At 36.7% G+C, this 10,739-nt stretch overlaps 1 protein-coding gene across 1 annotated transcript; it reads right to left on the bottom strand.

Moving 5' to 3' along the window:
• Positions 1-743: 743 nt before the first annotated feature.
• ACTR8 (ARP8 actin-related protein 8 homolog) lies at positions 744-10,593 on the bottom strand. The gene is made up of 12 exons (XM_019473449.1): positions 10,435-10,593; positions 9,446-9,556; positions 9,092-9,196; positions 8,269-8,442; positions 7,614-7,707; positions 5,422-5,554; positions 4,927-5,080; positions 4,284-4,379; positions 3,545-3,685; positions 2,870-3,134; positions 2,400-2,563; positions 744-1,722 (listed from the first exon to the last, which is right to left on the bottom strand). The coding sequence occupies exons 2-12, from the start codon at positions 9,515-9,517 to the stop codon at positions 1,579-1,581; spliced, it is 1,542 nt and encodes a 513-aa protein (XP_019328994.1). The 5' UTR covers positions 9,518-9,556; positions 10,435-10,593; the 3' UTR covers positions 744-1,578.
• Positions 10,594-10,739: the final 146 nt, after the last annotated feature.

Genomic DNA, 10,739 nt, shown 5'->3' with positions numbered 1-10,739 from the left:
CTCCTCTGTGTAGAGTTTGTGAAGTTAACTGATGGGAGCCTCAGGTGCAGTTAAGCAGCACAGGTTTTCCAACATGACTTAAAGGCTGGTTTTGTGATTCTGTTACTCTATTGAGTTACAGCGTGCATTTACAGCATGTTTGATACGCAGTTGTAAGAATAATGTAGCTTTTAAAGTGGAGTAATTTACCTCACCCTTCAGGGTGTCCAAGCGTTAGCACTTGACTTGTGAAATGTTTGCCGTGGAGAACCATTTGCATATCAACAAATCTAAACAAGATCTTTGTACATATGTACTTTCTCTTCTGTATCACAATCATGCGACTTAAAAAAAAAAAAACCCTTTCTTCTATAACAGGAATTCTGGACCCTTTTCTTGAAGGGAATGCCCCCTTCTCGCCCCAAAAAAACAAACCCAGCAATGACACCTAATCTTGCCAGAGTAAAATTTGAAGTATTGTATGCTATATCTTGAATAAAAAGAGAGCCCAAAGGTCCTAGTCTTAAATAAAATACAAGAATGTAATCATAGCCTGCAGTAAAATACTTTCAGGTAAGATTACAGCATAATCCATAAGTTGGGTGGAAATATCCTTTCTCTTTAGAACTTTTAATGAAAGCAGATTAAAAGGAAATCAGTTCTTTCTCCTGTGCTTTGTAGAAACCACATTCATTGATCTTTGATATTTATTATATTGTTAGAAGTGTTTTAATAGTTTTAAACTAAATTATAATTGCAGATATGGATTTGAGGTGTGATCTGAGGGTGGCGGGAGCCTTCATTACAGAAGAAAAAAACCTAACAAATAGCACTTCTGTAACTAAGGAATATTTGTTGGGAGAAAAAGCTCATGTGCCTGTACCATAGGACTGAGGTTGGTGCTGGCTATATGAAAATGCATCTAGCTCTTTTGAGTGTATTATATTGGATTTTTTAAATAGGGAAAAGAGTGGATAACTGCCATGGATAATGAAAAGCTAGCAAGAGCTTTTGATGATGAGAACAGGCAAGAAAAAATACTCCACTTTCAAATTCTTAAGTCTTTCTGCTGAATAATATGATTTATTATATAAGCAAAATACCAACAGCAACTGTAGTTTGGGTTCTCCATTACACTTTTTCCATGATGATTGCTTACGTAACAATTTCATCTCCTGGTTACGTTAGAGTATGAATCGGAATAAGGCATTAAGCCCACAGCCTGCACTCTTCAGCTATTGCTTCTGTGTACTGGAATGAATCTGGAATGAATCTTGGCTTAACATCTGCCACATCAGTATTTTATACCTCAAATTCCCACACTGTGCGATTTTAATGTACGTAACCTACATAATATAAATGTAGTGAATTTGGAGATGACTGTGATACTTTGTACACAGAATTCAACGCATACAATTCAAAAGATGAAGTATAGCAATGCTGAAGACTTGCACCACTTTTGGAAAAATCTCAGTTGAAGTTAGTTTTAATAAAATACAAAAATATCTATCAGCAGAAGATCAATACATCTGCACTGGAAAAGGGGGCATTTGGGGAAAAGAATCACCAATTAATCATGTTCCACTGTAAACATATCCATTACCATACAAATGCAGCTCGCTCTCGTAACATTCTGACACCAAAACGCTGCCATTCTCGCTGATATATCCATAGCTCCTGAGTTGTATCAAGACAGGCTAAAACTGCACCTCCTTTCCATGCAATTAAGCGGGGATCCATATCCTAAATTCAAAACACAGATTGTACACAATCATTGGTGTAAATTTGCATAGTTCTCAAAACTTGTATCCTAACTTTTCCAACAGTATTCACCACTTAGAATCTCGGGGGTGAGGGGAGGAGAAAAGAAGTTTTTCAAAATTATTTAGGAAAAAATAGTGAGATACAACTACGGAAAGAATATTTAAGGTGTTTAGCAAAGTCACCTTTTTTTTTTTTTTTAAGATGCCTTCTAGGCATGTCATGGAAATCCTGCCCTCAGCAATGGAGGCTCTGAAAAATACTCAAGTTTTGTTTTTACAAATTTTGCTGATTAATGCCAAATGAAAATTGCTCTTTTAATGCCATACTTTCTTTTACCTTAATAGTAATAAAAAACCCTAACACAATTTCTTGCTGAGCCAGACAGGTTAACTTCACGGGCCAGTACTAACTGCTTCTTTAAGAATATGGCCTTTAGCTAATAAACGCTTCAGTGATCAATACTAGTAACACTCTTGCTATACCTCTAACTTCCTGCCTATAATTGGAGAGCGCTATGTTATGAGCTGAAAGCTCTCCTAAATCTCCTCAGATATGCAACTAATCTGTGGTTTTGAAAGAGTATGTATTTTTTTAATCTTTTGAAGATTTTAACTAGTCATAGTTATTAACCATTTAGCTATCAGTTAACAGTATACCTTCGGTCTTGTGATGACTTCAACATTTTCAACGACTCTTCTAAAAGAAGGTGGCATTTTGTTGAGAATTCGGTGTTGAAGAAACTCTTGAGCTTTATGAAACATAAGGCCTCCTCCCACTACTAAGATGGAGCTGTACATCTTCTTTTTTGTATCATCAGATGCTGGAATGAATGGATATATAGAAATATATCTGTTTTTTAAAGTTAATATGGCCTGTATTTGTATTATAAAGAATTTAGTGCAAGTCAAACCAGACAGAAACCGGTAAGTGTTTGCTTTTAAAATTCTTTTCCTATTCCTTGGAGATTCAAAACATCTCGCTCAAGAAACCTCAGCAAAGGTGCAAGCATAAGGAACTCCAGAGATGATGAAAACTTAGGGACATACGTGTTACTTTGGTAAAATATAGAAGTTACCATAACTTCTGACATGCATATTTTACAGAATTGTACAAATGTAATTCTTACCGCAGCAGTCAATACTATGAAGAATGGCTTTGTCAAGGCCTAAGGCTTTGCCTTCAAACTGAGAAATAGCTGTTTTCCTGGACATGTGTGCAGTTAAAGGTTCCTCTGAATCATTTCCAGATATCATACAGTCACTCTGGGAAGATCCCAGTTCCACTTCTTGTGGGTAGATCCTCTCTGAAATGTCTGAGGCTTGGCCTCTCAAGTCTCCCTCAAACGCACCAGGCTTCGACATAGATTTTCTATCAGCTGTAGCTTTTGCAGACTTAAAAATGAGAAAACAAGTTGAACTATGAAAAATGCAAAAAGATCTTCAGCAGATTACAGAACAATACAAAGACTTAACTAAACACCACTGCACTTCTTGTCACCTTTTTGCACAGAAAGGTTAAGCATTGTATTATTTCATTTTAATCCTCACTTCCAAAGTAAGGGTTTTATTTTGAACTCCATCAGATGTATCAATGCCATAATATGAAGCCCTCTTAGACTCTGAAAATAAACAGTTCTAATTAAGGACTTGTCTAGACATCCGTAATTCCTTACTCTAAATTTATTTTTTAATGCTTCTGGCCCAGATAACGAACTTTGGTTTCTAAGATGAGCTAATGAGTCCTGATTTTATTCCCCAATTAAATAATACTTAATGAAAAATAAAATTGAGCATTCACACACCTGCTCCTGCTTACTTTGTGTGGCTAGCAGATAATGTTCATCATGAGGATCCTCAGGGTCACCTTGTGACCTGTGTTGCAAAGTTGTCATTTTTTGTCCAACAATTCCAAATGTTGCTGGATAAAACAGAGCCATTGGAGCCTGAAGAATGAGACATTTGACGTGGTTTTACAACATAGTTGGTTTTTTGGGGTTTTTTTTCGGTACTTACTATAAAAAAAGAAAAAGCTTGTTCTGTTTTTCTCACATTTGAAAATTAAATACACATTCTTTTCAAATAGTTTTGTAAAAGGCTAAAGTGTCTTCAGCTTTGTATAATTAAGGAAAACCCCAAAACATAAAATTATACATGTATATAGGTTTCTTTACAGATTCTGGCATTGTATGATAAATAAGTATTCAAATGCAGTTTGTTACAGAATTAGAAAAATCAAGAGTGAGGTGAAAAACTTGCAAAATTAGCATTCATTCCTTACCCTTGAAGGATAAATATCATCATATTTAGTTGAAGCTACAACCATTCTGGCTAAAGCTAGTTAGGAAGTCTTGTGCATCCACTAGTGCTGCATTAGGCCCATTCATACACATAGGAATTAATTTTAAAACTATCAACAAGCATATGTTAAGAACAATCCATAAATCATATGGGCTTAGTAGCACTGAACCGATACAAAGTGAGGCCCTGAGCCTGAATGCTGAATATAATTCTTGTAATTAAAAAAAAAACAAAAAAAACCACCTGTAATTTTTCATCTCCTAATCGGAACTGGTATAATAAAGCTGGAGAATCCGGATGACGAATCTGGAACTCATGGTCTTGCAATCCAGAAATATCCTAAGGTCAAAAACAATGTAAAAAAAATTGTAGCTTTTATATCTCTCTATCAAGCTGCATAATCTATTTAAATTGTAGGAAACAACAAAAAGTAACAAAACTCCTCAGACTGTGAATTTCATTTACCTATCCTTGAGCTCTTTGAAGTCTTTTCCTTGTAGCACAATCTGCCAAAACAGCTTTCTACATGCCTAAGCCTTTACAATGAGACTTTGTGCAGAAAGGAGAGACCTGCTGCCAGACCTTACAAAACTGAAGTTGAAAACCAGCAAATATGCAGCTACTATCAGCTGCTTTCAGTAATAAGAACAAAGAAACTATCTTTCTAAGAGTTGGGATTCTTTCAACTAGAAGAAAAATAAAACAAGTTACAAATACTTCGAGTCTAAAGCTTCTCCAGCTTTTGCCAGTATTCTACTGAGCAAAATACTACATTTTATTCCATTTACAAGCACTCGTAGACTCGCAAAAGGGTTCCCCAGAGTAGCATTCTTTAAAGGAAAAAAAAAAAAAATTACTTGGAGAATATACCATTTTCCCTTCTCACCTGGTCTAGATGACAAAATGTCTCCTTTAAGTGCTGAAGCAGCAGGCAATCCAACTTATTAGTTAACTGACAGTCTCTGTATGGGAATCCTGCTCGTTGCATAAGCCAATAAAAACACCTTGACACATCAGATCCTCCATATGCAAGGCACAGCCTAAAGCAGAGAGAAGAAAAAGGTTATTAATTTGCTGAAATACTGGTCTTTTACAGTAGCATATATAGGAATACAAGCAACATTTCAGACATGCTGTGATCATGACCTCCACATAGTTTGCAGAGCACGGTATCAGTTCTGCATGTTTCCTTCTTTTAAGGATGTCAGAGTTCTTTAAGGTTCATATCATAACATGATGACCCTGTCGCATAGCTCGCAGTAAAAAAACCCTTGTATTTGTAAAAAAAAAAAATCTTGTTTTTAAGACTTTAAAGACTTTACCAAGTCTTTGGTAAGCAACTAAGTACATGCTTATAATAATTCTGCATATTAAAAGATACCTGGTGTTGCGATGGGAAACACCATCTTCCACACAGCAAACACTTGTCTTCTGATCTCCCACATCTACTATACATGCGCTGCTTAAACCACTTCCAAAGGTAGCACAGACAGACTCCTGGTGTACAACAATTCCTAGCAATATGAGAAAAAATTATATCCAATTTATGCCAAGCTCCAGAGCCACGTTGCTGATATTTAAAGGACATCTTAGTGTCTTTTAAAATCTACTAATAGCCTGACTCTGCACTGAAAGTCTGTATATTTAGTGGAGATGGGGTAGGGGGGGACTTACAGATTTTTTGTTGGGTAGGCCCTTAAAGTCCTGAGAAAAGCTAGGAGTGGGGTGGATGCCTATGTTCAAATGTTCTTATTTTTTGCAAGTTTCAAGATACTGCCTCCAGACTTTACTTGGTTTTGTAACCAGTGTTGCAGGGACTCGGTTATCAGATGCACATGAAGCATCTTCCCAATTTTTTTCTAGTTTTAATCAAATATCATTACCATTAGCATTTTAGATATATTCTTTAAATAGTTATAAAACAAGGTCCAATTTCACTGTCTGCTTTCCTTTCAATCCACCTTTAACTCTGTGAAAGAGTACCTTTGTATTTGTATCAGAAGCCCATACTTAAACCTGAGATGTACTGGAGGCTTCAGTCTATCTGCCTAGCCAATGAAGGAAAAGAGTAACTCAATTGAGCTGTGCTTTGTAGACAAAAACTAAGTAGAATTACTGTTTTAAAGGTCCAATTTCACTGTCTGCTTTCCTTTCAATCCACCTTTAACTCTGTGAAAGAGTACCTTTGTATTTGTATCAGAAGCCCATACTTAAACCTGAGATGTACTGGAGGCTTCAGTCTATCTGCCTAGCCAATGAAGGAAAAGAGTAACTCAATTGAGCTGTGCTTTGTAGACAAAAACTAAGTAGAATTACTGTTTTAAAGGCAAATGTTTTTAAGTATATTAAGAAAGTTTAGTTATGCTGTATAATTAGTTCAGCTCTTCACTGATTATTTAGGAAACGGCACTGTGAAGAGTTATTCAGGATACTTTCTGATTTTCACTTTCATGTATCAGAAGAGCATGAAGCTTTGTGTATTTTTCTTAGTATTCTTCCTGTTCCTCTGAAGCTAACACATTTCAACTGCAAATTCCTCTGTCTAGTGCCAGTACATTTTTACATAGTAGTAGTATTATTAGGTACTGTTCACATTACTTCTATGTAAAAACTTAGGAGGAATCAACCAGAGTATGATTTAGAACCATTCTGATTAAAACCTAAAACTAATGGCTTGTTCATTTTAACACAATGAAACAAATCAAATACATGTATGCATGTGAAAAAAATTTAGATCTCATGAGATCAGTCTCTCTTTTTGCCGTATTTATTTACCACCTACTTAATTCTTTCAGATGGGAAGCAGTAATATCTAAGCACATATTCTGCTGAGAGTAATACTTGGGAACTGTTTGCACTTCGTACTGATTAATTATTAAACAACAGCAGTTATTAATCTTCAACATCTTACAATTAACTTACCATTTGACTAGTCTCTATCATTTAACTTATTATTCTTGTCCACTTTTTAAGCCTCCTTCCTTGCATACCTAATACAAAAAAGGACTTTGCAGCACCAAAGGTACTACTACTCCGATTATTTCAAATTAAGTATGCTCCATATGGTTGGGTTACTGGGCCTTCCATAATGACTTGCTGCGTTTTCTCTAAATGTGAAATCAGAGAAAGATGGCTAAGACTACAGCAGTTCTTTCCAGAAGACTAGCCAGAAACTTCCAGCAGTTTAACTGAAAACCTCCTATTATGTCATCCTATAGAGAGGACAGTAGCAGCATCTTACATCATATACTTTTGTTCTGAAGTCTCAGAATCTTAATACTCTGTGGAGTTAACATTGTGCATTTTAGAAATACTTGAGAAATCAGACTGTTGCTGCTTTTGTCTCAGCTGAAGTGAGAAGCCCACAGTTGGAATAACTAATAGCAAACGAAGAAACTTGTTTCAATGCTAGCCAACCATTTTGCCCCATTGAAAGAGACAACAGTTATGGGAATAGCAAAAGATGAAAGGTGCTAGTCCCAGCCAAACTGGGATTGATGTGCAAAAATGTGCCTTAAAGGTAAAAAATCTTTACACTATTAATGATAAGTGCTTGCTTATGTATGGTTTTACCTGAGAAGCCCATCTTCATTAGGATCATATTTACCAGTTCTTTCACATGTTGTTTATTATAGATGTCTGGAATTAGTAAAATGCATCTGTAGTACTGAAGATAAGAACAGTATATTAAAGCCAGCTCTCAAATTAAGTTTCTCTTTACATTCTTGAATACCTGATGCTAAGGAAGAAAGCATAATATACAAATTATTAAAAGAAGCAAAATTATGGGAAGGGTTTTAATAATTTAAAAAAATGCGTTCAGAGTAAGTACCAAGTTAAGAGTTTATAGGTCACTAAAGTCTTTAAAAGTACATCAGATATGAGAAAAACACCTATACTCAGCAAGGAGAAGAACTTATGCAAGTATTAGGCACCCGTTCCTCAGTTGCCTCCTTTTTAGTCAATTAAAAAATCCCAAACAGACTAAGACTGAAATTTCTATAATGGGATTTCCAAACCTTCTTGGTAGAAGTTTTATTAACAATTTTTGTCTTAAAGACATGCATAAAATTCCAAATGAAGTCTTAGGAACCATGCTCACCAGCAGAAAGAATTTATTCTTTAAGAAAACCACCAAGGAGAGGCTAAAATAACAGCAGGTTGCTTCTCTTTTATAATAACGTTTAGAGAAGTGGATACGGCCCACATTAATGTGTTCACAGCTCACCTTTAAGTCTTTCAATGGTATTTCCAGGTATTTTTGTATTGCATGTGACCATATAACTTCAAGGTCTGCTAATACTGCAGTGAGGGAGCCACCAGGGCCTGTGTGGAGATTCAACTGCCCTCTTCTAATAGGCCAATGTATATTATAAGAATCTAGTGGATTAACATACAGTGCCTGAAAATAAGAGACAATGTTCTAGGCATTGTTTTTCCCAAAAGATTAGTAACAAATACTAGGAAAATATTTCAGAAGCAGATACAAGACATACAGCAGCACTCAGGCCAATGTGACAGCAATACAGTGCATTTCTTTTTAACAGGGCTTGATTATAAAGCACTAAAATAAAAAAGACATTAAATACATGGTTTAAATTGTTTGAATTTTCATATCCATAGACATCTACTATGAACATAACAGTATATTTTTCCATTATCTCAAATTAGTGTCTAAAATAATTTAAAGACTCTTTGAAGCTCATGAATACCTAATTACTCAGCAGTGATTCCATGTACTGATCCTTTTACCAGTTTCTTGCCTTTTCTCTGGATTATACCACATGGGCAAAGTTCTCACCTAGTCCCTGCAGAAACACTGATTTATAGCAGCAAAGGATCAAGGTTACTTGCTAGGCAAATGGGGGAAACTGTCTGGTCTTGCTGAATGATAATAAATATTCTGTTCATCCATAGTAAAGCTTCTCATGTTTTGCTTGACTAAATTTATATGCCTTTCAATACATACTAACATATAGCAAACTGCTACTGATTACGCAGCCGCATTAAAACAATACTAAGCCTCATTTCAGCGGGAAAATGAATCTTACCTCTTCTCCTACCAAAAATTCAGGATGATTTGATGTGTTTGTCCACTTGGCCCCAGAACTGTGATCTAAAATAGCTGGCCGCATCTGTCTGTTGTATGACCTGGCCTGAAATGTAATCAAAACAAATGCTGTTGATGATAAACATTTCACCATGCATGAAAAAAAAAAGAAACCTCCCACCCCTCGAAGAACCAGTTTAAATCTTCATCTCCTCAGCTCTTCAGAGTTAGGTCACACAATAGCACTATCCATATTTGCTGTATAAAGGATATCTATTCTTCCCCACTAAAATATAGCATCACACCAAATGACTATATGAATGAACAATGTCATAAAATCTTAAGAATAAGTTACCTGATCAGGTGACACCGGTATACGCCTTGCGCCATTTGACATCTTTTTGGACCATATTGCTTGGTCCACCATTTTAAGGCCATTTTGTCTCTGCTCAGTACTTTCAGGTTTCTAAACAAAACCCAAAAATATACAATGTAAATACTTACTTTCTAACTCCATGTCTGTATGCTGGTAATACCGAAGCTATTACTAAACAATGAAATCATTACTGTAGTTGATAGACTGTAGAAAGGACAGAAGGTTTGCACATTGTACAATAAACATACACTTATTTTTAAAGAAACTTTTTTATATTAGGGTTCCCAACACCCATTTGTCTAAGTCAACTTGAATCTTTGAACTGATTGTAATGGCTGCTGGACTTCATCTCCAGAGTGATGAGCTCAGGACATTATCTATTTAACTATAGAAATATTAAGCAGGAGCAAAAATGTTTAAATAGATCTCGATTATTTAAAGGTGAGGTTTAATATTAGAGACATTAATTTGACTAGTGATTTTTTGTACAGATTCAAAGTATATATAAGATCACTACCTATATTTTTTGAGCAGGTTAGACTAAAACTACTGGCTATGTTACTGAAGTTACAAGCCAGCTTGTAACCAACTCGTTCACAAAGGGGGCAGCCCAATTCTAGTTCTACAGTTGTCATTCTATAAACAGCAATACCGTGTGTGATATCAGACCACAGAAATCAATGAGTACAAACCCTCAACCCATCAATTCATTGGATTTAGTTCATTATGAACAAATCACATAAAGCCCTAACAGAGTGGTGCAAATCTACTGACTTCAGTAAGGTGGCATCTACAGCACATTAAAAGGGGAAAAAAGTTTGTCTCGAGATTTATTCCTCTCTGGAAAAACAGAATGCATGAGGGGAAGATACGCATTACACAACAAAAAAATGCAACAGAAATACGTCGTTAAAACATCCGTTTTAGCAAGTTCGGAGGACACGCCACCGGTGCGTGGCCCGGCTTACGTTGAGCCCGTCCCTCAGGAGCCAGCTGTCTCTGTAGGCCGCCTGTCCCTGCTGCTTGTGCCGCCGCGCGATGACATGGGGAATGGAATGCCAGCGGGAAGCGTGTCCGTGGCCCTCCCGAGCCGCAGAGTCGTCGAGCCAGGGTGTATCACCACGATGAAGTTGCTCTGTATTTGCTGAAAGCACCACAACGCGCACGGGAGTAAGCCGGTGTCCCCGCGCCCACCTGCCCCCGCGCCCTCCTGGAGCCGGCCCGGCGTTCCCCCGCGCCTGAGCCTTTAAAAGGCCGAGCCCGGGCCCGACCT

This window comes from Aptenodytes forsteri, unplaced genomic scaffold, assembly GCF_000699145.1.
Source record: "Aptenodytes forsteri isolate BGI_AS27 unplaced genomic scaffold, ASM69914v1 Scaffold53, whole genome shotgun sequence".
NCBI classification, from domain to species: Eukaryota; Metazoa; Chordata; class Aves; order Sphenisciformes; family Spheniscidae; genus Aptenodytes; species Aptenodytes forsteri.
The sequence above is the reverse complement of the archived record's forward strand: the minus strand, read 5'-3'. Positions and strand labels throughout refer to the sequence as shown.